Below are 27,060 nucleotides of genomic sequence, written 5' to 3' on the forward strand. Positions count from 1 at the left end.
TAAACCAATGTATTTCAAATATTAAATAAAGTTGAAACAAAACAAATAATATTAATTGGTATTAATGGTATGTTGTTGTGTTATGAACATGCGCTTTGTTTCTATCCTTGGTTATATTATGTTGCTTATATTCAGCGAGCGAGGGAAACGGAAACTTTCAAAATCAAACTTGAATCTTGGCGGCATTGTCTCCCATTAAAGCTGCCACTCTGTCAGAAAACCCGGCCATATGGCAGCATTGGTAACAGTTATCGAATAAATCGATAGATGCTTGGCGGTTTTTTCTAAAAACGTTCAAAAAATTTTAAAAGTTGTAGTGGTTTTTGTTGTATTTTTTTTTTATTATTTATAAGTATCTCCTCTTAATTCTAAATGCTTATGTGTAAAATATAATTATAAAGTGCTTTAGAACTGTTTATCAAGCCTCCTTTTGACGCTAGCCAAAAGTTTAGCCCGATGACTAAGTCCGGAATTCCTTACCAAAGGAGTCTCGCTCTCGCACTTTTTGTCGATGATGTTGATGTTACACCAACATCTAGGATCTTCAAAATTATGTTGTGGAGCGCACCAATTGTTGACTAAGAACTCCACCAATAAAAATCCTGAAACAATGAGTATCAGACAGGCAGGGTTAAATTGAAGAAACGACAGAGGACCCTCCATTTTGTTCTATGTGTTGACTTCTGAAGCTCTGTGCTTGAAATGATGTGGAGTTCCCTTGGTCAACCCATTTATATAGTGAACAGGTAGTGTCTGAACTGTAGTACCTGGGCCCTACCGTTAATTCCAATATTAGTAGGTACCCGGAATTGGGTTGAAAGGTCAAAAAGGGTTACTGATTTGTTTGGTAAACAAAGGCATAAAGCCCTAAATCTATGATCCTTTTGTTTTGAAGAAATGGTATACTAATCGATTTTAAAAGGACTTGTGCTATCATGTTTTGGAGTGAATTGTTGCGCAGGACAAATGTACTTTCGAAGGTTGGGCGTCCTGTAAAATCTATTATTAAAACTAAATTGGGCTTACAGATATTACCAACTCATTTATGGGTTAAAACCTCATTTCTGGATTATCTTTTCTGTTCATTTTTAATATCTGCTTATTATAATACTGCTTGGCGAAGTTAGGCACTGTATCGGTATCAGATGTCCGATGATCGTTTGTAATTGGTCAGTGAATGTTCATGCTAGTTGCGAACTGGTCGATAAATGGTTTTACCGGACCCATCCTATGGAATGAAAAATTTAGTGGTTAGTTTAAGTTTGAACCTGCTGGAGAACGGTCCCTTGCGGCGGCAAAATGGAGAAGATAGTGAAGATATACCATGCATACGCCCTGCTCATTGGCATGACGTCCTATAAAGTGGTTGATGGCAGACTCCAACAAACGAAAATAACACGCGCTTATGCCCTAGCACTTAATGTATTAACCATTTTCGTTTTACCACGGGCATTCTGGAGGGCCGTCAAAGCAATGATGGTGGCTCCCTGGCTACCTGATATAATGTTTTTGATTCCGTTTGTTCTTTATTCAGTCAACTACATTGTCGTGGTGTATATCCTGGCATCGCGTTCCTATCGGGATAGTTTGTTCTTGGATTTGCTAGAGCTGGGCAATAAATTAAATCGAGAAATGGTGCGTGCCGGAAGGAAAGCGAACCCAAAACTGCAGAGACTGTTGCATTTGAAATCCTTCACACTCACCTATCTGTGCCTGGCCTCAATGCTAACGCTTTTGAAATTAGACTCGGGCTTTCATTATGCTCTCTTGATTAACATAGCCTACAGCATCTTGAATGCCACCACATACTTTTACTTTACATCCTTCTGGCAAATCGCCAGGGGCTATGATTTCGTTAACCACGAAATGGAGGAGCTCCTCAAAGCCCTGAGATCTGGAAGAAATACTACAAAATACTCGGCTCTGAGGGATCTGTGGTCTCTGCACGCGAATCTCAGTGTCATGGCCAGGAGAATAAATAGAGTATACGGTATCCAGATGATGGTCTCCCGCACGGATTATGTTGTATTCACTATCATATATGGTTATGTTGGAGTAATTTACCTATACCGTGAAATGAATGTCATTACACTTTTTGCTGGTCTGATATATTTGGTTCGCACTGCAGATTTCTTCCTCAACGATCTCGTATGTGACCTCATCTCACGGTATCAGTGCTTGCCGAAGCACGACATTACGGAGGGAAAAGTTACCCAACAGGTAGTTTAGGTAACCAGAAGTTTCAGGAACTACCCATCCGAATATCATCATGTTTTCAGCTAAGTGCCTATCTGATCTATGAGGGCAGCATGAGACTTGACTTGAAGGTGTCCGGACTCTTTTCGGCTAACAAAAGCCAGTGGCTTAGAATGATGGGCTGCATCGTTTGCCACTGCACATTGCTTCTTCAGTTCTATGTGATGCTGAGGAACTAGTAGATAAGACATTAAACTACTTATTTAACCAGCAAGAATGCTTATATTATTAACATTATATTATAAGTTGTAACCTTATTGGCCCAAAAATCACACTACATTCGAAATAAAATGAGAAGAAAATGACAAGAACAAGAACAATACTGGGAGACTTCAAGTGTTTTGATGAAATAAATAAAATATATGATATGATATGATATCGAACCGAAAAAATGATAATCAAAGGGGAGCATAGGGCCCTGCAATTTAACCAGATTTGGATCGCTGTGCGGGATACCACTTTGTCTAATTGACTCCCAGCTCTACGGAAACGATGAGCCACTGACTTTAGTTGCAGTACGAGCGTTTTGGACGTCGGTTCATTCGGATAGCGACAATGAGGTGGATAGTTCACGCGTATAACGTTTACGCCATGGCCATCGGCATGACGTCATACATGACAGTCGGTGGGGAGTTCAAGGAGACGAGGACTAGTCAGATATACACGATTGTTATGAATGCCATTGCCCTGACCTTGCTGCCGGTGGGTTTCTGGAATTCGGCCAAGTTGATGACCATGGCCGAGTGGCTGCCCTCCTTCATGTGGATAGTTCCATATGTTCTCTACTCCATTAACTACTCTGTGATAGCATACACCCTGGTTTCAAGGTGCTTCAGGGATGCCATGCTGTTGGATCTGCAGGTGATAATATTCCAGGTGAATCGGGAAATGTCGCGGAGGGGAAAGAAAGTGAGCTCGAAACTTCTTCGAATCTTTAACCTGAAGACCTTGACTGTGAGCTACCTGTGCTTTGCCTACCTACTCGTTGTATGCGTTTACCAGTGGAGACTACCCTGGCCTCACAATTTATACGCCCAACTGGTCAACACTTTCCTAACCATCCAAATCGTCAGCACATACTTTAACTTTGTTTCCTTTTGGCAAATTGCCAGAGGCTATGACTTTGTCAACCAGCAAATGAAGGATGTTATCTCAGATGAGTCCAGGGACTCCAAGGATCAGGCAGAGGAGCTCCGTGCCCTGTGGGCTCTGCATGCAAGCCTCGGCAGGACCGCCCGCAGGATAAACCGGCACTACGGCCCCCAAATGCTGGCCAACCGTTTCGACTACTTCATGTTCTCCATCATCAACGGCTACATGGGCACGATCTATTCGCAATACGACCATTCTGCTTCGGTGGAAAAGATTTACGGAGCTCTTATCTATTGGGTTCGAAGTGCAGACTTCTTTCTAAACGATTATATCTGCGATGTGCTGACCGAATACCAAGCCCAGTCAAAGTGCTTTGTCACCGAAGGCGAAATGTCCAAAGAGGTGGCTTGTAATCTGTTAGTTAAAAACAGTCTTCTAAAGACTTTCCCCTTTTCCAGCTGAGTTCCTTCCTCATCTACAACAGCAGCATGAGGCTGGATCTGATGGTTTGCGGACTCTATCCGGCGAATAGGAATAAATGGCTGCAAATGGTGGGCTCTATTATCGTCCACTCCATATTGCTGTTCCAGTTTCAGCTGGTTATGAGCAATAAGTAGAAGGTCTTAAGATGGAACCAATGCAAAAATAAATAGTCATCATCAATAGTAGAAAGGATTATGTTCTAAGTTCTTGGGACGCCTTTTTACACTTGTACTTTTGAGCACTTTAGATTATTACCAGATAGAGGTGACATTATAACAAAGTCCTTTACAATCTTAGGACTTAAGACTCATGTCATGTCATATTATCATGACATCCCTTACGATTGGTACAAGGCTTAGTAATTTTAATGGCGAACTGAAGATGTACCTACTATATAGGGTCAGTTTAGTAAGTTAGTCTCACTCACACATTCCTCAGAGGAGCTGCTTAATAAGCATAAGCCATGCAAAGGTTGGCCTACTTGCACAACGCATACACCCTGCTCATCGGCAGTACATCCTATAGATTGGTGGACGGAAAGCTCCGTCAAACTGGAAAAACGCGTATTTATGCGGTAGTTGTAAATATAATCTACCTAGCAGTAACGCCTTATTTCATGTGGAGAGATGCCAAGTTTGTATCGGCAAATGAAAACCAGCCTCGGTTTTTAAGATTGGCTCCTTTTGTTCTGCATTCTGCGACCTATGCTGTAATATTCCTCATTCTGATCACGAGATGTTACGGGGAAAATGCGTTGCTGGACTTCGAGTGCCTAAACACCAAATTAAATCAGTATATGACGCGATCTGGAAGAAGAACGAGCTCAAAGCTTCGCAACGTATTAATTTTAAAAACTTGTTTATCAGCTACTATTTTGCTGGGTTATAATGTTTCAGGTGCGTTTTTCGGGCTATGGATGTGTTCCGATACCTTAAAGCTCTTTGAAAGCATACTTATAGTCACCGGGTTCAATATAATGGTCAACAGTGTGTATTTGCATTTCATATCATTTTGGAACATTGCGCGAGGCTATGAAATCGTGAATCAACGGATGGACGAGCTTATTCCGGTGACTAAGCCATATACGTCACTGGAAAAAGAGGAAATATATCAGCTATGGGCTTTGCACTCCCATCTTGGCAGAGTTTTCCAACGGTTGCAAACGACATGTGGTATTCAAATGCTGGTTTTGCGATTCGACTTCTTTTTGAGGATTATCATCCATGGCTTCCACTGTTTCATTTTTATATTTTATGATAAAGAGTCTACGCCGAAGGGCATTAAAACTTTTATAATCACCTTATGTTGTATGCGCATGGTGGGATGTTTCCTGAATGACTATGTTATCGAATTAGCAACCGAGTATCAGAGACGACCCAAGGACCTGATCATCGAGGGCATTCTGACCAAGGAGGTACTATCCTTCTTATGGGGTAAAATAACATAAGTATAATTTTGTACTTTTTACAGCTTAGTGCTTATATCATTTACGAAAGGAGCATGCCGCTGAATTTGAAGATAGGAGGGCTCTACACCGCCAACCGGAGCAACTTTCTTCGATTGTCTGAAGGTGTTCTTTGCTTTTTTATACTCTTACTGCAATTCCTACTGCTTTACACTAATTAAATTGTGCACTGTCAACTCTAATAACACTTATGCAAAAGATTAAGTAATCTATATATTATATATGATCATTTTTATAATGAGTAATGAGTATTTCCAAATATTCATTTATATATCTTACGCTTTTATTAATGTGAAACTCTTTTTATTTATTACACAAATTCTAAAATATCTTTTAAATACAACATCAAAAAGAATGTGCTTTTTATTTAATTCGAATATTTAATACAACGTTTTGAAGTCAATGTGTTGTTTTCTGTTTACTGTTCCATTCTTTTTTGTCATCGATCCAGTATCATTTCCGGTATCTGAATATCTGGTTAGCATAGGCACTTCCATTTATTAGTAGCAAAGCAAATGACATCAGTCAATACAATAGACTGGTTCAGAAAGGACGTGGTCATGGTTTACCCGTTGGTGAAAATATATTTCGGCTATTCGCTGGCCATCGGAATTACTTCCCAAAAACTGGCCAACCAAAGATTCTACACTACATTATTCTCCCGGGCTTATGCTCTAGTTGCAAACATCATAACGCTTACAATGCTGCCCCTGGTAATGTGGCAAGCTAGCTTGGTGTTCCAGGCAAAAATGCAGTTTCCTCTGCTCATTTTGATTACCTATAACGTTAGATATCTGGTGTCATATGCGGTCATATTATATACCGTTCTATCGCGTGGATTTCGAGATACAGCCTTTAAGGAAATGCAACCTTTGCTGCGGAGATTGCTTCAGCAGAAAAAAGGACTCAAAGGTGTACCATGGGTAAGAAAATCCCTAATGGTTCTCATATGTGTCAAGTTTTTCACCGTAACGTGGTTGTGTCTTACGGAAAACGTATTCTTATTTTATTCCGTCGAGCCTTTTAATGTTGCCAGTTTGGCCACATTTCTGTTTCTGACCAATGCCTGGAACATTCTGCATATGGTGCCAATGGGTTATTTCCTCGCCCTGTGGCATATTGCTCGAGGCTTTGATAATGTGAATAAACGTTTGGAAACGATTATGACTTCAAAATCGTCTAGGCACTTGAAGGAACTTCAGGAGCTGTGGCTGCTTCATGGCGATCTCACCAAAACAGCCTTAAGTATAAATACGATCTATGGCCCCCAGATGTTGGGTACCCGCTTCGATTACTTTATAATTGGCGTAACACACGCCTACTGGGGAGCCTTTTTTACCTTTGGTGTATCCACTCCTATTTTTTGGCTGATTTACGGAATTGTTCAATATTTAATTCGTGCACTGGACTTTTTTCTCATCGATTACCTAGCCGATTTGGTCTTGAAGTACCAGAGTTCGGCCAAGCATTCCTGGAGTGAAATTCCATGGACGAAAGAGGTATTTAAAGTGAATTATGTGTTTATGTATGTTTATCAATTTCCAACGATTTAGATAGATTCCTACGTGACCTACGTTAGTAGTTCAAAGTTGAAGCTCTGGACTTGTGGATTTTTTCAATCGAACCTCAGTATGTGGTTCGATATGATCAGCGGCATTTTCTATTATATTTTAGTGCTACTGCAGTTTCATTTTGTTATGCAGAAATAATAGGATCATATAATTTAGTTTCTTATAAAAATCACTGTGCCTAAGAGTATGCATATAATTTTTAAAATATTTTGTTGCATACCTTCAGACACCTTTTTAGGTGAAATTGGAGCATATTGCGGCTTCATTAAGTTTATGTTACAAAAATCACATAGCTTCATCTTATGGTAATACAGTCACTTAAAAGAATGCCTTAATGTAGGCTTTGAAATAACTCCTTTAGATTTCAGAATGATAATTAATTTGTTGCATACTTTTAGACATCATTGAAGGCGAAATCCAACCCTATTTCTAAGTTTAGCATAACCTTGTTTAAGTTACATAATATTATTGAAATGTTTGCACTCAGAATTGTTAATGAAATATTTTGCATTGCCGAACCTATCAAATATCCCTGGCAAATTGATTTTGCATAATCCGACACCTAAATGCCTCCAAACTATTGTGATTTCCTAATCATTTTCTGCCAAGAAATAATTGTAACTATTTGAATGGCTCACGTTTGAAGCGCTTACGGGCAACAATGTGAGCAATATAGCAGCAAAAACGTTCTGTTCGCAGGAGCCAATAATTTCCTATTCGATAATTTCCAAATGAATGCGTTCAGCAAATAAATTCAGCTTTGACAGCACTCGCAGTTGAAATTCAAAACGAAATCACGTTTTGCTGTTGCATACTTTTTGGCGTATGCACATCTGCTCTACGTTGTACGTGATGAAAGTTGTGTCATAAACACAGGCACACAACTTAGCTGGAGAGTGCTGGGAAGGGCAGCAGGTGAAAGGGGTGGGATTCCAGAGTTCAGGGAGGCATAAATAAAATGAAATAAAATAAATCAAAGCATAATTTTCGCAATAAATTCGTTTTGCCAAGCGCTGAATGCAAATCTAATTCCTTTTGCTGGCAAAACGTGTATCGAAGTTTTGCACTGTTCTATTTGCGGTTTCTGAAATTTATAGGCCCTTTCTTTTTAAAATCGGCTTATAGGCCAATGCTTTTTTGAAAATAAATACATCGAATCGGAATTAAAATCAATTAAGTAACAGGGCTTGCATGTATTTTTGAAAAACGACAACGTTTGTATAAACTGCGGAAATTAAACGCTATCCGTAGATTTTATCCGTAAAATATTCGTTATGGATGCTTTAATAAAGATTGATGTGTACTATTTGTTTCTGCATTTAACCCATGGTAAAATTGCTATAAATATAGGAGTTAATGATCCCAAAAACATTATATAAATGTGATGGTTAATATATAATAATGTAATGATTTATTTTCTAGAAAATGCTTACTTCAAAATTAATGAAATATATACTTACCCATTACGCGTAAATACTTACCGATTTTGTTAAATATTGTTGGTAAACTGTTATATCATAGCTGTAAATAAAGGCCTTTTTGTATAATACAAAATAGAAGTATTTCCTGAACTGGTTTAAAGAGCCTCATCACATACTTTGAGCTAGAGTGACGACATTTCGTGATAAACTACTTGAAAATGAGATGATTTCTATCGACATTCGCTTGGGTAAGTATATATATTAACATGATTTGAATGCGCATCGGGGCACGTCAACGCAATTATGTTGGATAACAAGAGCCAAGATTTATTATGCCCGATTCGAGCAGCAAACATATATCGCACGTAACGGATGCGTCGGCTGTACGCCCCCCGGGCGCTGTGGGCGTTGGGTAGGTGGGCGTGGCCGTCGCTCGACAATTGTCAAAATCGTCGCCATAACTCACGTGTTGCCAGCAACAGAAACAAATGCATGAGGATCGCGGGGAATGCAGGATGGCGAAGGGCGAGGACGAGGAGCTGCGGCACCGGGCATCGACAATTTCAATTGAAGCTGATTTGCTCAAAATGCAAATTACGCAATGATTTACATTCCGATTGACATATTTTAGGCGAACGGTTTGCACTCCATTCCGGCCCCTTCCTCCCCCAAAATCCTTGGACCCGCCCTTTACGTGTTGCTGAAAAGAATCCTTGATTTGCCATTGCCATTGCCACTGCCAGGCGGACGCAAATTGGCTGGGATCAGAGAGCCCTTTGATTTGGCCCCGAAAAATCATGGAAATTGGTTATAGGTATCGTGGAAAACATGTTCATGATTCCTCTAAGCTGGTGGAAAATATATAAATATTGATATTGTTCATTTACTTGCTGAAAATGTACATTTAGACAGACATTTACTTTATAAAATATAGGTAAGAAACATAAGATGAGAAACATCAGTTCATCATCACATTTATTATTACTATCTACTTTTTTGATCAGTTAATTTTATAATATGTTATAATTCAAACCACAAGATATTCGGGTTCAACCCGATAAATAAATGTTAATAGTTAAAATGTATATCAAATAGTGTCTATGACACTCAGTTTTTGTTTAATACACTAAATTCGAGGACGAAATTAAAGCATTGAAATGGTTTGCTGAGTATAAAATTCAAGATATTAAGATATTTTCAAGCCCATAATTTAAGCCGGAATTAAATTTCCGTTGTGCTAATTTACAGGACTGTAAACGGGAAACCCAAACGGTTATCGCAGATAGTGCAATAAGAATCTTATTTATATGAACCATCCGACTGTGTCATTACTCACAGGAGGACGGGTGGCGGACGACGTGCACATGTCCCGGTGAGGTCCTGTGGTCATCATTACTCTGGCTTTGCCATTGCGCTGGACGGGCATCATAAAATTGCTGAGGGGACATAAACGCGTTATTATATTATGCCTTTGAATGCCCATGACTTGCAGGCCAGGGCCGGGCCCCAAAGCCCCAGTGAATGGAGGCCGCAGGACGAGATGGAGGCAGGATGCAGTGGCCACACACCCGAACACCCAGGACACACAGCTCACACAGAGGACACAATGGATGAACATCAATGCCAGGAGCCGCGACGTTGAATGGCCAGTGGCAGGCGCAGAAGGAGGAGAAGCAGAGGGAGCAGGACCAAAACCCGCGTCCATCAATGCAACTTTGAGTCAACGTCAACAACCAAAGAAGCTATTCAGCTTAACTTGCATTCTCTGGCCTTCTTCCCTTCAGCCGTAGGGTATAAATTTAAAAAATAACAATATGAGGAGATGTCCTCCAGATGTGTGCGGCCAAAAAGTCATCTCTGGGGAGGGGGAAGAGTCCTCCAGGCCCCTTCCGAGGACAAAGGACTGCTCAAGATGCCAGGAAAAGTTTTTAATGATGCCGCAAAGTCGTTGAACCAAGTTCGATGCACATCCAGTGGATTTGACCTGACTTTGGCTTCCTTAGAGCGGAGGACAAGAGCTTCTGCATTGATTTACTTGGGGCTCTGGCTCAGGCTCAGGCAAATGTAAGCCACAGCTGTGCCAAATCGGAATTTTGGCCAAGTGAAAGTTGTTTTCGGCCTGCAAAGTTTCTGGAATGTCTGAGTTTTCGGTGCATCGCACCAGTTGACCTCCTAGTTAAAAAACCAATTAAATAGGAGTTTAGCTAACAGAAAATTAAGCAAGAAATTACATCTCGCAGTCACATTTTTCATTTTATAAATCTATACCCAACAAAAATTAGTCATTTTTCAAATATATTATTATGCTTAATAAATTCAACTTACCTTACCTTACCCAGCTAAAGGAAGTGCGATAGAAATGGAGATATGCATGCACTTTATTTGCTTATAAGTTTTGAATGAATGGTCCGCTTTGCCGAAGTTTTGGCATGCAGATGGGTATTTTAAGATATAATTCCCACGAACCTAAAACACCCCCTTTTTAGTCTACTAGTAAAAAGTATAAAAATAAATCCACTCATTCTGGGGTCACAAAAATATAGAATTTAATTTATTAATATTAATCGGGCTTAAGAATACTTTTTATCCCAAGAAGCCACCGCCGAAACTGTTGGCGGAGGCCGAAGAAGTTGAGCTGGCACTGGAGCCGCCGAAGCCGTTGTTAAAGCCATAGCCTGGATAACCGAATCCGCCATAGGCGGGATATCCTCCTCCGAATCCGCCGTAGCCAGGATAACCGAATCGACCGAAACCAAACTGGGGAGCGGGCACAGCGTCCAGGACACTGAGGAGTGCGAAAATCACAGCGACGAACACGCAAATAGCCTTCATCTTCAGCTGACTTGTTTACTTTAGACCTTTACGTATCAGACTGTTGAGAGACTTCGACTCGGCGGCCTATTATATAAACAGATCCGAACCACTTGGTTCAACAACCTGCTTGTCTGGTTCTCTCCAATTAATCGATCCCCTCGAAAATGACACAATTCACGACGAAAACAAAATATGTCAGATGACCAGCCCCTCGGGGGGAGCAGTTCTGGAGTTTGGGGTTAACCTTTCCGCAAACTCACTCTTCTTTTGTGGGATTTTGGGAATCACTCGGCGCGAGTTCTGTCGCTCTGCTATTAGCATAATATAAAATGCAAACAAAGTTGTGTATAATTATTGGTATTAAATTTCGCAGGGCTTTGTTATCACATTCGCTTAGTCACACACACTTTGATTTTCGTTTAATATACTCGTACATTATGCTAATCAAGCCTGTCATCAATGGGTTTTCTATTGGACATCGATATTGCCGAAAATAAAATGTTTTTCACCTCATTTCTTTTGTTTGAATTGATTTTAATTTGCTTCATGTTTGCGCCCTGGGGTAGATTTTAGATGATGAGCTTGATTTTTAGATAATTGCGTTCTAAAATCCGTTTTGGATTGTGCAACGTTAACCAATCAAAATTCTGTATATTTTTTAATTTGATTTATAATTATGCCGTAGGTAAACATTTTAAAAGTATAATAAATACAGCATTTATTTTATTTTTTCATTTCCTGACTAATACTAAATGCTGTTCTATAAAGCTTTGTAATATTTTACCAAGTCAACAACCTGACCTTGGTTTATAATAAATGTTTGTCATAAAGATTCGTAAACATTCTATGCCCAGGTGGACTTCGACTTGAATCCGGTTCTGAAGATCAGCCCTGGCTAGCAGGTCACATTGCCGTGAATCGGAAATTCATAAACTAGACTTAGACAGCATAAACAAGACTGAAAAGTTACTCAAAATTTCTGTTGTGAACGAACCGCGAGAAATGTCGGTGGGCGGCGAATTTCAGACGCTCTGCAGGGACTTGTTCTCCAACTCCATGACCCACGTCTGCTCGGCCGTGGTGCCGGAATCCCTGACCAAGAAGTATCGCAACCGGCTGATAAACACCCGGGATCCCTACAGTATCTACCAGCTGGACAGTCGGAACACCAGCTACCTGCTGGTCTTCCACTTCGAGGACATGCTCGACTGCCAAACCATCCAGCTGACCGATGTGCACAACCTCAACTGCAGGACCCACAGCGGTGATTCGAAGAACCTGTACTTCGGCTACAGCCATCGCATGTGCTACAACTACACGATGGACCTGACCTCGGACCTCAAGGAGCACTGCGGCGCCAGGGGCTACGAGGAGAACATGCAGTCGGGCTACTACTACACCAACCACGATCCGAACCCGGACATTAGGACCGATGTAGACGCCGGAGCCCTTCTGGCATTACCCACTTTGTTCATATGTCTGGTTATATCCATCTTATTGATCGCCTTTCTGCGGTGGAGGACATCTCGTATATAGGGCAGGCACATCTGATATTTTCAGACTTTCAAGTCAAAACCACCTTCCCCTGGAAAAATGAGGAGCCGGCATTCTCTACTCACCAACCGCTGCCAACGAATAAGCGAAATAACGTGGAGCCTGATCTGTTCCGGCGATTATCCCGAGGATGTGAAGATCCGCTTCGGAGGCAAGTTATCATCCGCTGGTGACCCGTATGCGGTATTTGGGTCCCATTACGACGAAGATTCCCAGGAACTGATGGTGATAATGGGCAGCGAGCAGTTCGGCTTCTGTCAACGCCTTTATGTGATGGGCATGAACGAGTTCCAGTGCATCGGTGAGGACGAACTGCTCAGGATAGTCCATACGAATCACAGTCATGTGGTCTGCTTGGACTTCTTCTTCCGCATGGCCTTCGAACTGGAAAGGGCTTGCAGTCCCGAAAAGGTGGTGGAAAAGGAGTTCACGGTCCTCTATTATGCAAATACCGAGTACACAGACTCCCAGAACGAAGGCACCACAATCGGTTTCGATGTGGTTATACTACTTATTTCGGCAGTTCTGGCGATTCTTCTCCTTCTACGCTGGCGATAGTCATAATTCTAAGCAAACATTTTATTCCCCAAATCGATCCGGTCATTCTGACAGGCCTCGCCAGTGCTGTAATCAGATATTGTGCTTTGTATAGATATTCTGGTGAGCCACCGAAATGTTCCGAGATTTAAAAACAATATTTTTTTAGATTTCTTAAAAGCATTGTTTCTACATCTCTGGAACATTTCCAGCGACTACGCAAATATAAATTGTCAGTCTTGTAACTATTTTTTATTCATTTTGCTTATCTTGATAATAAAGTATGGCGTTTTCCCAGTTTTTATACCCCAACATATCCTTCTCGATTTCATAGGCGCCCCCTTTTTATGATCCATGTGATGTATCCATCATGATATGACATATTTTGACAGTGCTCAAGCCTAAAAACGCTGACAGTACACAAATCTTGGGGCTGTGTCGGCATGCAACTTAAGAAGCTGTCACCGCGATCCGAATCTCCCCATCTTTTTTCCGCGATCGCATCGCATATTCCTTTCATCTGACAATGTCGCCCCTGTCCTCTTCTTTATGCCTCATATAGTGAAGTGTGCGGGGTGTGTAGAACGCATCTGTGCGGAGCCCTCGTTCATTAGGCTCTTATTAATAATTGCTTTTTAACAGAGGCAAAAATTATCACCTAATTATAGAGCTTGACACAGGGGACTTCAACTGTCTCTCCTTTTACACTTTCAGTGGCGGCGAGCTTGGGTATATTTATTAATTACAAATGAAAATTTAATTCAAAAACAAACCTTGCTTATGTTAATTAAACTGAGTATATACATATGTAGTATGGGAAGTATAGGAGTCCAAACATGCACTTCTAGATGACATACTTTGAGTAATTTTATACCGATTTCGACTATGAGTTTTTGGTTAAATTCTGTAAAAATTTGTATTCAAATAGATTTATTTAACAAGGGTAGCAATTTAACCCCAATTGCTTCTCTCCTAGTGGGGGTCCAAAACTGAATTTCTGGCTTCTATAACTTGCGTTATTAGAACTCGATTAACACGTGGGATATCTCTGTTATTTTATAGAGGAATTCATTTATATTCTACGTATATGTAATTCTCTTCCTTAAAAGAGAGTCAAAATTTTAACCCATTTACATGTTCGATTTTTCCTTATTTCTACTGGCTTTCAGAATGGGGCCCAAAACCGAACTTCTAGATTCTATAACTTTCGTTATAAGAACCCGATTTACACGAGGGATACCTCTATGGATTTGTGGAGGAATTCTCTTATATTCTACATATCATTCTCTTCCTTAAGATTTTTCCGTGGCTTTCATAGGGGGGCCCAAAACTGCACTTCTAGATTCCATAACTTGCGTTATTAGAACTCGATTAACACGTGGGATATCTCTTTGAACTTGTTGTAAAACTCTCTATTAATCTACGTACAATTCTTTCCTTTAAGCGAGGGTCAAAATTTTAACCCATTTTCATGTTCGATTTTTCCGTATTTCCAATGGTTTTCCTAGTTGTGGCCCAAAACTGCATTTCTAGATTCTATAACTTGCGTTGTAAGAACCCGATTTACACGAGGGATACCTATATGGATTTGTGGTGGAATTCTCTTATATTCTACACACCATTCTCTTCCTTAAACGAGAGTCAAAATTTTACCCCATTTACGTGTTAGATTTTTCCGTGTTTCCAATGGCTTTCATAGGGGGGGCCCAAAACTGCACTTCGAGATTCCATAACTTGGGTTATTAGAAGCCGATTAAGACGTGGGATATCTCTTTAAATTTGTTGTAAAATTCCCTATTAATCTACGCCCAATTCTTTTCCTTAAGCGAGGGTCAAAATTTTAACCCATTTTCATGTTCGATTTTTCCGTATTTCCAATGGCTTTCCTAGTTGTGGCCCAAAACTGCATTTATAGATTCTATAACTTGCGTTGTAAGAACCCGATTTACACGAGGGATACCTATATGGATTTGTGGTGGAATTCTCTTATATTCTACACACCATTCTCTTCCTTAAACGAGAGTCAAAATTTTAACCCATTTTCATGTCCGTTTTTTCCGTATTTCCACTGGCTTTCAGAATGGGGACCAAAACTGGACTTCTAGATTCCATAACTTTCGTTATGAGAACCCGATTTACACGAGGGATACCTATATGGATTTGTGGTGGAATTCTCTTATATTCTACACACCATTCTCTTCATTAAACGAGAGTCAAAATTTTACACCATTTACGTGTTAGATTTTTCCGATGGCTTTCATAGGGGGGGCCCAAAACTGCACTTCGAGATTCCATAACTTGGGTTATTAGAAGTCGATTAGGACGTGGGATACCTCTTTGAATTTTTTGTAAAATTCTCTATTAATCCACGCACATTTTTTTCCTTTAAGCGAGGGTCAAAATTTTAACCCATTTTCATGTTCGATTTTTCCGTATTTCCAATGGTTTTCCTAGTTGTGGCCCAAAACTGCATTTCTAGATTCTATAACTTGCGTTGTAAGAACCCGATTTACACGAGGGATACCTATATGGATTTGTGGTGGAATTCTCTTATATTCTACACACCATTCTCTTCCTTAAAAGAGAGTCAAAATTTTAACCCATTTACATGTTCGATTTTTCCTTATTTCTACTGGCTTTCAGAATGGGGCCCAAAACCGAACTTCTAGATTCTATAACTTTCGTTATAAGAACCCGATTTACACGAGGGATACCTCTATGGATTTGTGGAGGAATTCTCTTATATTCTACATATCATTCTCTTCCTTAAGATTTTTCCGTGGCTTTCATAGGGGGGCCCAAAACTGCACTTCTAGATTCCATAACTTGCGTTATTAGAACTCGATTAACACGTGGGATATCTCTTTGAACTTGTTGTAAAACTCTCTATTAATCCACGCACATTTTTTTCCTTTAAGCGAGGGTCAAAATTTTAACCCATTTTCATGTTCGATTTTTCCGTATTTCCAATGGTTTTCCTAGTTGTGGCCCAAAACTGCATTTCTAGATTCTATAACTTGCGTTGTAAGAACCCGATTTACACGAGGGATACCTATATGCATTTGTGGTGGAATTCTCTTATATTCTACACACCATTCTCTTCATTAAACGAGAGTCAAAATTTTACACCATTTACGTGTTAGATTTTTCCGATGGCTTTCATAGGGGGGGCCCAAAACTGCACTTCGAGATTCCATAACTTGGGTTATTAGAAGTCGATTAGGACGTGGGATACCTCTTTGAATTTTTTGTAAAATTCTCTATTAATCCACGCACATTTTTTTCCTTTAAGCGAGGGTCAAAATTTTAACCCATTTTCATGTTCGATTTTTCCGTATTTCCAATGGTTTTCCTAGTTGTGGCCCAAAACTGCATTTCTAGATTCTATAACTTGCGTTGTAAGAACCCGATTTACACGAGGGATACCTATATGCATTTGTGGTGGAATTCTCTTATATTCTACACACCATTCTCTTCATTAAACGAGAGTCAAAATTTTACACCATTTACGTGTTAGATTTTTCCGATGGCTTTCATAGGGGGGGCCCAAAACTGCACTTCGAGATTCCATAACTTGGGTTATTAGAAGTCGATTAGGACGTGGGATACCTCTTTGAATTTTTTGTAAAATTCTCTATTAATCCACGCACATTTTTTTCCTTTAAGCGAGGGTCAAAATTTTAACCCATTTTCATGTTCGATTTTTCCGTATTTCCAATGGTTTTCCTAGTTGTGGCCCAAAACTGCATTTCTAGATTCTATAACTTGCGTTGTAAGAACCCGATTTACACGAGGGATACCTATATGGATTTGTGGTGGAATTCTCTTATATTCTACACACCATTCTCTTCCTTAAGCGAGAGTCAAAATTTTACCCCATTTACGTGTTAGATTTTTCCGTGTTTCCAATTGCTTTTAAAATGGGGCACCAAAAATGAACTTTATTATTCCATAAGTTTTTATAATACGACTTAGACCTGATACCTCTACGAATTTGTGGTTGAATTATCTAATATTATACATAAGAAGGGGAACCTAAATGGCGTTTAGAATGGGTTACCAAAACTGCTCATTGCGTTAAGTTTTTGATCTCCTTAGAGATATCTAAATCAAAGCGCAAAATGAGGCTTCTTTTCTATACCTTAGAGAGGTAAAAGTATGTCACGTATTAATGTAACTGTCCAATTCCAGTTCCTTCTCCCCAGGTAAGTGCTTCAACATCCTTTCAAAGGGATAATACACGACACTGTCCCATAACTCAACATTTTCCCCGCATAAGGACCTCGTTTGCTCTGGCATTTCCGTTTGCCATTTGATTTGACAGGACTTCGTGTGTCTCCCGTTGCTTGGGCCATAAATTTGTATTTCCCATTCGAGGAGGACTTCTGCAACATGTTCGCCTGTCAGCAGAATGTCGTCCTTCCACCGGCAACAATTTGCCGCATCGCAAAAAAAGAAGAAAATAAATAAAAAGACACAAAACGCATTTTTCCATCGCTGCCGTTCTGCTTTTCAAACATTATTGCAATTTCGTAAATATTGTAAAAATGTTTTACGCCCGGAGCGCCGACGCTTTATGCAAATTAGCTGCACAAACCGTTCCACATTCCGAATGTTAATTTGCATTTCGCATGTCATCCTGCTGCTCAGTTTGGCCTGCGGATAAAAGGGAATTTTTATTTGCATTTAAATATATTACATACTTGTTAACCTCCCTGGCAGCAGAGTGGATCGGGATGTAGTTGGGCCTTGGGATATGGGATAGGATTTTCCGGGCTGTTCTGCGGATCTGGGGAAGGTCCTTTTGCGGCTCCTTCTCCCTTGAGTTTTGGGAATGCGTTTGAGTGCACATTCTATTGCGCCATTCAAAAGGCAATCTGTACTTTTAATTGCCCTGGAAAACCGAGATTTCCACAATCTTAATCTACTTCGATTGCGGCTTCGCTTTGCCAACGTTTGCGGCTAGGCGAAAGTTTTCCCTCACTGTTGGCCCGCCGCCCTCGCCCGTTTGTTTATTTGTTTTGACTTTAATTAAGTTTTATTATACAAATTAGCACATGCGGGTGGAATAACACATACGGGGACTCGCAGAGGGAAGCCTCGAGCTGGTTTGCCGTGCTGTGGGGAACATGAATTTTTAATTAAATCATATTACTAAGTCAATAATTAAATAAACCATGTCATATTCATGCGCCTGAGTGACAGGTTAGCAAATGGGAAACTTGGGCGTATTGAAGAGGAGGTAATAGCTTCTGGCTCACAAGACGGTGGGTTCGCTCGAAAGTGTTATCTATAGAGGGTAGGAAGAGGAAGGGTTTAAGGGGAAAATATTTAAAGTTCTTATGCAGGACTTAAATCTAACCTGGCTTTAAGATAATTGTTTCTTTTTAGGAATGGGAAGGATTAATACGTTTAAGATTAGATAAAAATAATTCAATAATTAAGTTAAAATTAATTTGAAGTATTTATAGAATTTATAGACATTTAAAAGTTCCAATTCAAGACTGGTTTAAGTTAATGCTTCCATCCTCCTTTACGTTTACTCACCCACACTTAAACCTCTCAAACAATGAACTTTCCCCCGTTTCCCTATCAAGTAAAACCCACGAGGTATTCCTAGAAAGTGTTATTTATTAGTAACTTCCCTCGCCGCGACACATCTGTCCCGGCATCGTAAAAATATAAATATTAGTCAGGTAGGCGGATTCGTTAGACTTAATACACTTTTAAGCATCAATGCAATTTGGCTAATTGAAATACATATGCATGAGGCAACCCCGGGGCCCCGTTAAAAGACCGGGCCAGGTCCTCAGAGCGGCGGATAGGCGTTCTTCGCGTAGTTGGCCGCCACACAGTAGTTGGTGGCCCCGAAGAAGGAGCAGACCCCGCTGTTGGTGGCAGGACTCGAGCCGAATCCCCCGTAGCAGTTCGAATAGTTCTGGCACGAGCGCAGTTCCAGGGGTCCGAAATTCAGCGCGTACGCCCCGGGGGGCGGCGGCGGCGGTGGGTGTGGCAGATTGGCGTATTTGTGCATATTATTGCTAATGGGCGCCGGCACCAGCTGAGGAGCTGTGTCCAGCAGGGGCCTCGAGCCCACGCTCCTCTCGTTCCGCCGGAATTTCGCCCGCCGATTCTGAAACCAAACCTGAAACATGCGTCCGAGTAATTGATAAAGGAATTAGGTTTATTGGCATGACTGGGGCTACCTCGGCTGGCTAGGATTCGGTTTAGCTATGCAAACAGCGATTAATTCTGGGAATGAGCTTGTGCGAGAGACCTAGGGTTACCGGAATTCCCCAAATCTTCTTAAATACTTATCGTGCTCGGGTTCATGAGAAAGTGCCTTTAATATTCTACTTCTGCAATTATGAATTTTCGTTTGGTACATTAGAGTGTGGAAATTGATATGCATTTAAATTCAGCCTTATTGCTGTTGTGAGTTGATTAATCTTAGACAAAGAAAGCAGTATAATATTGGTGAAATTATATTCAGGCAAAATCAAATAATCGCCTAAAAAGCATAAACATGTGTTTTGTCTATAGACAAACATCTGTTTACGTCAAAATATTCAGGTGCCTGATACACGATGTAATAGGGAATTATATTCGCTTTATTACAAATCTGTATATTGATGTGAATTGCACTTCTCTTTATCACTCTAAAAATATTGTTTTGCTTTTCTACAAATGAATGAACAATGTAAAGCCTGTTGCCACTTCTTGTTTTACTTTATCAACTGGGAAACCCACCTGAACTCTGGCCTCGCTCAGGTGCACCTTGGTGGCCAGCTCCTCGCGCACAAAGGCATCCGGGTAGTGGGTCCTCTCGAAGATCTTCTCCAGGGCCGTCAGCTGGGCGGAGCTGAAGGTGGTGCGATTCCGGCGCGGCTTCCTCGAGTGGCCAACTGGGAGATTTCCGGAGCAGGCGCCTCCACCACCACTTCCACTGCCACTTCCTCCTGCAATCAGGGAGCCATTAAATTGGGAATTTTCACTTTTACTTTTGGGGCATTAGCCCGAGGGGGCGAATGCAAAATCTCTTTGACGGTCAGTGGCTGGAGGAATGGAAAGCGGGGAGAACTGGGGGCACCAGCTCGTAAATAATCGATAAGAGCCAGCGGATATCAATTAATTTGGCAGCCAGCTAGGAATTTTCGTTACTTTTATGGCTTGTCGAGAACACATAAAATTTTGCATTCCGTTTGATCCTTCGTCTGGGGGCTCTCAGGGCGAGCAGTGGGGGCAGGGTCGTAAACAAATGGCATCGACCATAAAATATCTTTTGACGACATCGGCGGACAGCTGTCTACTAATTTCGTCGCCCAACAAACATGAGCTAGCACATTTACGATCTATTAAGTAAAGTGAAATTGTGACATTAAGCGGTCATAAGCGAGCTCTCTGCTTCTGGCGGCCATTAATTGATTTTCCATAGAATTGGCTTTGGAAATCGTTTTACAAAGACTGAAGATATTTTCGCCTGAATTTTCTATTTAAGAGCTAATTGGACAGGACGCCAGGGAAAAACTTAGGACTTTAGTTAACGACGAAGCGAAACTAAAGCACTTTTCCCCAAGTAATACTTAATTCAATATTCCAGATAAATCTTTTGATTTGAAACCCCTTGACCGGGGGAAACTAATTTAAAATGTTAAATTTTGAACAAATTTAATTAATATTAAAAATGAACTTATAAAGCATCAAATCAGTTGTATAAGTCGTGAATTAAAAAATCACTTAAATTGTTGTTGGTTGGGCAATTTAATTTTTGTTGCTAAATTTAAATTCTTTTTTTTTCATCTGCTTTCCCGATTTTTCCTTTGCTTTTAATAAAGATGCTTTTAATAAAGATGGTCTTTCCGGGATGTTTCGATAAATTGCTTCTGATTTTCCCATCTTGCGGCTTGTTGGAATTTCCTGGTTCAGCTTCAGGGTGGCCTTGCCGTGACTATCCCTATCAACATCGGATAGTCTCCTACCCACGCCATTTGTCTCAATTTGTCAGCCAAGCTGTCCACAAAGTTGGGCACTGCATCGTAGATCAGCTCGGAGCACTTCATATACATCGGAAAAAGTGGGAGCCCGGAGCAACTGCATCGGCAAATGAAGTCCCCGGGGATTGGAAGGGGCGTTTTGGGAGTGAGTGAAGGGAAGATCTTTAATTTGAATTGCCAACGAGCGATAAAAAACAGTTGCGGCTTAATAAAAAACCAACAAATCGAAAGGGAAACCTCAATCAGATTTGTTCAGCGGCAACCGCAAGGGGTGAAGAATGGCCGAGGAGTTGCACTGGGAAAAATATATTGCGAACACGATTTGCGAAGTTCATTGTTCATAATATTCAGATATAAATATTCAAAGTTTTAAATGTAAGCAAACTGAATATACGAGTCTGTTTTAATGAATATTCATTGTTTAGCAACTACAATTTTAAAAATATTTCCTTTTTAGTTGATGTGAAATTGTCTCAGTAATAAGTAAAATTGGGGCTTAAATAATTGTAATGTAATTTTGAAAAATCTTAATGGCTTTGATGAAAAAACAGATTTTTCGGAAGCATATCTCCATCCCTCTCGCACTCCTGTGAGTTGCGTACTGTTTTTGCTTTTACTGTTCTAGAGCGAAATGGTACACACTTTTTTTTACTTAAGGCTTATTGATTTTAAATGCTAATTTTTTTACAATACTGAAAGAAGTAACATCTCTGACTTTATCTGACTTTATTTCTGTTAGGTAAGGTATATTTTTTCCAGTGCTGGGATGCAACCGACACATGTTACAATCCAATGGAGCGACGAAAATAAACGAGGGAAGGTCGGCAGAGGGAAGGGGCATAGTGCGTGCTGCGTCTGGGACTGGTTACAGTGGGACTGGCGTTTTATATGCTCCACTTGGAAATTATAGTCGTGGTAGCTACTCGCTACCTCGGGTGCTTCAAAGGCATGCGGCCACTGAGGGAATATCATGTCAGCTTTGATTACGTTTTGTCATGTTGACAATGTTGAAGTGTTGTCGGCTCGGAAATGTTTCCTCTGCCACGAAAAAAGCAAAATAAATAAAGGAAACTGGCGACCGGGAGCGAGAAAAGCGAAAACTGGGTGCTGAACTGTTAACGAATTGTTAGAGTTTCTGTTCCTTCGTGGGATTTTCGTTTTTCGACTAGGATCTCTCTGCAAATTATGCTGGGGCTGACAACCAGTATATGTTGACAGCTTCCACTCGGTGGGTTAATACTGGAAAACGTGGGGGCAGGGCCGAGGAGGGGTTAAAGCCGCAACCGCAACAGGAAAAATGCAAGGAGATGACATTGCACCGGCATTGGGAGATGTGAAATGAGCGAATGTCGCCCACATCTGGCACCTAATTGTCATCCATGAGTTGCCCCACAGCCCGCACACATTTATATGTGATTATATATGATGATCCCATCTTTACGTATATAGCCACTTATTTATGCATGTGTAAAGATACAGCCATGGCTATGCAGTTGTGCGAATAATGGCATAAGTTCTCTTGGCTCGCATCTCGGATGAATTTATCATTTGTGAATTAGGCCACACAGACGCCCTCGCTAAGCCCCTCAAAGTCTTGGTTCGGAATATGCATAACTCAGAGCTACCTGAACTCATTTGGCATTACGCATTCTGATGCACATCTGGTTATGCCGCCAATTAATTGGCTTTAAAGATAAATAAACGAAGATACCGGCATGAATGGAGGTATTTTAAATAGAGAGAGCGTTTAAGCTACTGACATCTTAAGACCTCAATTCATAAATATTTAACTAACTTTTCGAAATAAAAAATCTAATACTTTATTTTTCATTACAAATTTTTTCATGAATTATACTTTCTGAGTTAAATAAAACGCTTAAAGCAACGTTACAGCATTATCAAAATTAAGTAATAACAGTTTAGGAGTAAAAGTTCTGAGTTGTTCATAGACACCTTATATTGACTTTAAAAGTTTGCTAAAACTTTATAATTTAACTAAGATATATAAATTCTTTAGTGAACGGTAGTATATCCTTTTAAATGTATGATTTTTTTAATATATGAGAATTTGTTATCTCATTGGTTTTTGGGGAATATTCAATTTTCCGCTTACTTTACTTGATCATAGCATTTGTTAACTGAAATATGATTGTTTTACTTGATAAGGCTTCGATTATCCCTCACAGTTTTTATAATTTTAATTTAAATATTTTATTTTTTAAAAATTTAGTTTTATGTTTACCATTTATTTTTGTAGGCAATCGAACTTACCGTAGTTGTTATTAAGTTCCATTGCAATTTTGCCCTTGGCATAGGCGTCGTGCTTCATTTCCATGATGTTATCAACCGAGAATCTGTGCATTTTGTCCTCGCGATCATTCAGTTTGTCCTGGGTCTCAGGATTGTGCGACTGGTGGGTGGGATACACCTCCCCAGAGACTGTGAGGGAATGCGATCCCGTCGGTCCATAGTAAAAGTTTCCGGGATTGCCGACGGGCAGCGAGTGCAATTGCTGCTGGTAGTTTAGCATGTTTAAAAAATCCGTCGTTAAATTGTAATTATATTTAGGTTGAACTTTTAATTTTGATTTTGGTACACTTTCGGCCAAATCAAGATCACTAACTCGAGACAATACAACTGATTCGATTGATTGAATTAATTTGTGTTCTGTTCGCCTGCCACTATCGGGGGCATCCTGTGCGAACTTGGTAATTGGATTAGCACACAACACATAAACGAGTTAATTACGATAATTGTCGCGACGATACTAAACCGTGCCAAAGTCGTGTGCCCACTGAAATTAGCCTCAAAAAATCGAAAGAGTGCGCCCTGAGCGATCCCGAGTATCTCGAGCATCCCCAGAATCCCCATCCCCAACCCCCGAAGAATCGAAACCGAAGCATATGTACGTCTCCGCGAGATTCTAGCGATTCTGCGCCTAATTATAGCCAGCCGATCTTCCATTGGCTGCCGGTCTTGCTCTCTGGCATTTTCATTTCTTTTCGAATGCGTGGTCGACATCTTGGGGGCGTTTCCCTCTCGAGTGGCTGGAAAACTGCCTGAAATACGAGGTGAAAAGTATCAACAAGTTTTGAGCATTTAAGTAGCAATAAATACCAATTAGCAGGGTTTGCTCTCCGGTTCCCATCGTCCTGTCAACACAGGCCATGTGTCTTGGTCCCGATTCGGTGCTGCGCTCCCATTTCGCAGGACATGTTGCATCTGAAGCCGTAGTTTCGGGCAACGTTTAGGCATAAATCTTGGCACGCACAGTGTTTGTCATCCTCCTCAGCTAATTTCCATAACCACAACATGTTGTTCATTTTCCCGGCAAGGTGGAGCGATGGCAATCGGAAGGCTGGGCGGAACTGGTTAGTTAAGTGCATGTTTGTGGATCTCTGCCGCTCGGCAGCTGTGCTTGCCTTGCCTCCGAAGGTGTTCCCATATTGTCTTACAATGTCCTCAGTCAATAGGGCTTACATGTTGAGACAGAGGCGGACAGTCGATTGGAATCTGGGCCGTTCCTAGTAGGTAATGTCATTTGAGCCTGGTTTATACATAACCAAAACCATAACATATCATATATTCTAATTTTCAATCTAAGGTTTTATGCCATACTATTATCCTTTTTAAAAAAATAAGCTATACTTATAGCACGAGATGTGTTGAAAAATGTGAAGTACATATTTGGTATTGCACTGAGTTCTAGTGTCTTTGTAATAATTTGGTTTGGTTTGACTTAAGAAATGTTAGTTTGTTAATTTATCTATAATGTATTTAAGCATTCCAAGTTTTTTCTTTCCTCTTCATCACTCTTTCAATTGTGAGTTATTATAATTAATAAGTATAACATTTGTTTAGCTGCCTATGCTATTTATAAGTTATTTAATAATTAATTAATACCTAAATAGTAAAGAAAAAATTGTACTTACTTATCTTCTTTACTAATTAGCTGCTAATTACAAAGGCAGTTTAATGTAACCCAAAAAACACCGTTTAGTAACTGGCTTGCATTTTGGATGAATCACCAAGGACGCCGGTGACCTTCTTTCCTTTTGCGACTTGTTGACCAAACTTTCTGACTCAAATCCTGCGTTTTTCCGACTTGCGGGAGTATGAGAGCCCACATCAAGGCGTTCTTCAGACCCAACTATTCCCCCGAGGGAGGACTTCCGCTCATTAGTTGTCCCCTGCAAAGCTCGCTATTAATATTCTAATATTCTGCTGTCGGCCAAAGGAGCAGCTTTTCGGGAATGCTTACAGACACACATTTTCCCTTCCAAATTGAGCTGTCAGAAAAGTTTATCCAAACTACTTGACACTTCGCTGCCGGTTTTTGGCTACGCTTTTCCACCTGCAAAAGGGAGCTGCTCGTCCGGCTCGCTTCTAGTAAATTATCTCACGTTTTCGTGTGCGAAAAGTTCTTGAGGAATGTTGCGGTGTGTATTTTTAATAAAACTTCAAAGTTTCCCACTTGCCGCGCTTTACTATGTCTCGCAAACGTTTTTCCTTCCTAGCTCAATTTTCCTTCTGTTTCACTTTTGTCTTATTTTATTTTTTAACTCTTGGAATTCTTTGTCACGAAACATTTCTCGCGTGGTGCTGCTGCTGGTGGTGTTGCTAGTGTTTTGTGGGTGTTATCCATGTAATGTGGTTACCCAGACAAACTTTGGCCGGGAAATTCCTCTCCTGGCAAGTCAGAATTCGAGGAGACAGGTTTAATGCTGTCAGATAGCAGCAAAGTAAGTAAACTTGTCAGGTTCCTCGAAGGGACTGGGTGAGTTTCGGGAGAATATCGAATATAATGTGGAATCCTGATGGGATAAATATGCGCAGGTAATGTCGATTACGACGTCAAAAGAATGCGTTGAATACAAAATGGCTGGGGATGGGTGTTCAGTGGCTGAAAATGGCTGAGTTTGCGAAATAAGTGGTCTTAACATTACTTTAAACAGCCTTAAAATACAGAAACAAAGTTATTATTATGTTTACTAAGCCTGAAATCGATATTTTTAGAAAACGTAATGAAATTGGAACTATTATAAACAAAGAATTTTTTAAAATTATTCTGAATTCAAAAAATGTGTTTGTCTATATTACTTACATGCTTATTTACTTACTTACTTACTAGCTTGTCGTGTAATTTTGAAATTTGGTTGTATTTTAGTGTACTTGTATTTGATATCTTCAAACAATAATATGACAAAGAACTACCTCATACCCTAACCCTAACCTTGACTTCATAAAAAAGGCAAAACAATCGATTTCTGTTTATTTACAGGAAGCCATCGCTCAAAAATCGCGGAAAATGTGATGAGCAATACATCAGCCAGGACAGTCGCTAAACCAGTTTGGCAGTTTTTCTAGTTTCCCGCACACATTTAACAATTTCAATTTCCTTTGAGCAACTCAGAAGCGGGGATTTGGCCAAGTTCCTTTGAAGTTCATGTTGTTTGTCAAGAAAATGAATTTCACTTGACGGCGATTATGTGGCAAGCGTTTAAACGGTTTTCGTTCAACTTGCTGTCGCTGGCGCGTAGCTTTCGCGAAACTTTTGTAAAACATTTCCGATGTTTCAGAATATTACCGAACCGAGGCGGAACCGCAACAGGACCTGCAACATCGCAGGAACCCATCAGACGCCCCTCGTCTGCTTCTAAGCCCAAAATGCCAAACACGAATGGCACACGCTCCCCGACAGCGGAAAAATCGCAGCGAGGGGAGGGTGCAAAAGTTTTGCCTAAATCACTTAACAGAAAACAAGTGTTGGCATGTGCCCTCCGCCCCGCCGGACTTCCTGCCCCTCAGAAGGGTTCTGCTCCCCTCCCCTGTGCTCAGCAGAAATATCGCACAAGTTGCAATGGAAACTTTGG

At 40.5% G+C, this 27,060-nt stretch overlaps 8 protein-coding genes across 8 annotated transcripts; 5 read left to right on the plus strand and 3 right to left on the minus strand.

Annotated features, from left to right (window-relative positions):
• Positions 1–367: 367 nt before the first annotated feature.
• Positions 368–680, minus strand: LOC108022431 (uncharacterized). Its single transcript, XM_017091316.2, has one exon. The coding sequence runs from the start codon at positions 661–663 to the stop codon at positions 406–408; it is 258 nt and encodes an 85-aa protein (XP_016946805.1). The 5' UTR covers positions 664–680; the 3' UTR covers positions 368–405.
• Positions 681–1,632: 952 nt separating this feature from the next.
• On the plus strand, positions 1,633–2,435 carry LOC108022136 (putative gustatory receptor 59b). Its single transcript, XM_017090978.1, has 3 exons — positions 1,633–2,044; positions 2,129–2,220; positions 2,280–2,435. Exons 1-3 carry the CDS (start codon positions 1,633–1,635, stop codon positions 2,433–2,435), a joined length of 660 nt encoding a protein of 219 aa, XP_016946467.1.
• Positions 2,436–2,793: 358 nt separating this feature from the next.
• On the plus strand, positions 2,794–3,988 carry LOC108022137 (putative gustatory receptor 59b). The gene is made up of 2 exons (XM_017090979.2): positions 2,794–3,750; positions 3,807–3,988. The coding sequence occupies exons 1-2, from the start codon at positions 2,812–2,814 to the stop codon at positions 3,963–3,965; spliced, it is 1,098 nt and encodes a 365-aa protein (XP_016946468.1). The 5' UTR covers positions 2,794–2,811; the 3' UTR covers positions 3,966–3,988.
• Positions 3,989–4,626: 638 nt separating this feature from the next.
• On the plus strand, positions 4,627–5,457 carry LOC127011024 (putative gustatory receptor 59b). Its single transcript, XM_050887806.1, has 2 exons — positions 4,627–5,245; positions 5,302–5,457. Exons 1-2 carry the CDS (start codon positions 4,628–4,630, stop codon positions 5,455–5,457), a joined length of 774 nt encoding a protein of 257 aa, XP_050743763.1. The 5' UTR covers position 4,627.
• A 378-nt stretch (positions 5,458–5,835) lies between these two features.
• Positions 5,836–7,034, plus strand: LOC108022437 (putative gustatory receptor 59b). Its single transcript, XM_017091322.2, has 2 exons — positions 5,836–6,795; positions 6,850–7,034. The coding sequence occupies exons 1-2, from the start codon at positions 5,857–5,859 to the stop codon at positions 7,003–7,005; spliced, it is 1,095 nt and encodes a 364-aa protein (XP_016946811.1). The 5' UTR covers positions 5,836–5,856; the 3' UTR covers positions 7,006–7,034.
• Positions 7,035–10,809: 3,775 nt separating this feature from the next.
• Positions 10,810–11,177, minus strand: LOC108022413 (keratin-associated protein 19-2). Its single transcript, XM_017091300.3, has one exon. The coding sequence runs from the start codon at positions 11,118–11,120 to the stop codon at positions 10,872–10,874; it is 249 nt and encodes an 82-aa protein (XP_016946789.1). The 5' UTR covers positions 11,121–11,177; the 3' UTR covers positions 10,810–10,871.
• An 829-nt stretch (positions 11,178–12,006) lies between these two features.
• On the plus strand, positions 12,007–13,439 carry LOC108022248 (uncharacterized). Its single transcript, XM_017091107.2, has one exon. The coding sequence runs from the start codon at positions 12,105–12,107 to the stop codon at positions 12,636–12,638; it is 534 nt and encodes a 177-aa protein (XP_016946596.1). The 5' UTR covers positions 12,007–12,104; the 3' UTR covers positions 12,639–13,439.
• Positions 13,440–19,002: 5,563 nt separating this feature from the next.
• LOC108022345 (retina and anterior neural fold homeobox protein 2) lies at positions 19,003–23,969 on the minus strand. Its single transcript, XM_017091208.3, has 3 exons — positions 23,459–23,969; positions 19,944–20,152; positions 19,003–19,338 (listed from the first exon to the last, which is right to left on the minus strand). Exons 1-3 carry the CDS (start codon positions 23,715–23,717, stop codon positions 19,003–19,005), a joined length of 804 nt encoding a protein of 267 aa, XP_016946697.1. The 5' UTR covers positions 23,718–23,969.
• Between the last annotated feature and the right edge of the window lie 3,091 nt (positions 23,970–27,060).

This window comes from Drosophila biarmipes, chromosome 2R (genome assembly GCF_025231255.1).
Source record: "Drosophila biarmipes strain raj3 chromosome 2R, RU_DBia_V1.1, whole genome shotgun sequence".
Taxonomy (NCBI): Eukaryota; Metazoa; Arthropoda; class Insecta; order Diptera; family Drosophilidae; genus Drosophila; species Drosophila biarmipes.

Coding starts and splice junctions, on each gene's coding strand:
- LOC108022431 (XM_017091316.2), bottom strand. CDS start 663: ATGGAGGGTCCTCTGTCGTTTCTTCAATTTAACCCTGCCTGTCTGATA.
- LOC108022136 (XM_017090978.1), top strand. CDS start 1,633: ATGGTGCGTGCCGGAAGGAAAGCGAACCCAAAACTGCAGAGACTGTTG. Junction 2,045..2,128: donor TGTATTCACTATCATATATG/GTTATGTTGGAG, acceptor TTCGCACTGCAG/ATTTCTTCCTCAACGATCTC. Junction 2,221..2,279: donor AGGGAAAAGTTACCCAACAG/GTAGTTTAGGTA, acceptor TCATGTTTTCAG/CTAAGTGCCTATCTGATCTA.
- LOC108022137 (XM_017090979.2), top strand. CDS start 2,812: ATGAGGTGGATAGTTCACGCGTATAACGTTTACGCCATGGCCATCGGC. Junction 3,751..3,806: donor AAGGCGAAATGTCCAAAGAG/GTGGCTTGTAAT, acceptor CCCCTTTTCCAG/CTGAGTTCCTTCCTCATCTA.
- LOC127011024 (XM_050887806.1), top strand. CDS start 4,628: ATGACGCGATCTGGAAGAAGAACGAGCTCAAAGCTTCGCAACGTATTA. Junction 5,246..5,301: donor AGGGCATTCTGACCAAGGAG/GTACTATCCTTC, acceptor TACTTTTTACAG/CTTAGTGCTTATATCATTTA.
- LOC108022437 (XM_017091322.2), top strand. CDS start 5,857: ATGGTTTACCCGTTGGTGAAAATATATTTCGGCTATTCGCTGGCCATC. Junction 6,796..6,849: donor AAATTCCATGGACGAAAGAG/GTATTTAAAGTG, acceptor CCAACGATTTAG/ATAGATTCCTACGTGACCTA.
- LOC108022413 (XM_017091300.3), bottom strand. CDS start 11,120: ATGAAGGCTATTTGCGTGTTCGTCGCTGTGATTTTCGCACTCCTCAGT.
- LOC108022248 (XM_017091107.2), top strand. CDS start 12,105: ATGTCGGTGGGCGGCGAATTTCAGACGCTCTGCAGGGACTTGTTCTCC.
- LOC108022345 (XM_017091208.3), bottom strand. CDS start 23,717: ATGCTAAACTACCAGCAGCAATTGCACTCGCTGCCCGTCGGCAATCCC. Junction 20,153..23,458: donor GGAACTTAATAACAACTACG/GTAAGTTCGATT, acceptor CCCTGATTGCAG/GAGGAAGTGGCAGTGGAAGT. Junction 19,339..19,943: donor TGAGCGAGGCCAGAGTTCAG/GTGGGTTTCCCA, acceptor CGCATGTTTCAG/GTTTGGTTTCAGAATCGGCG.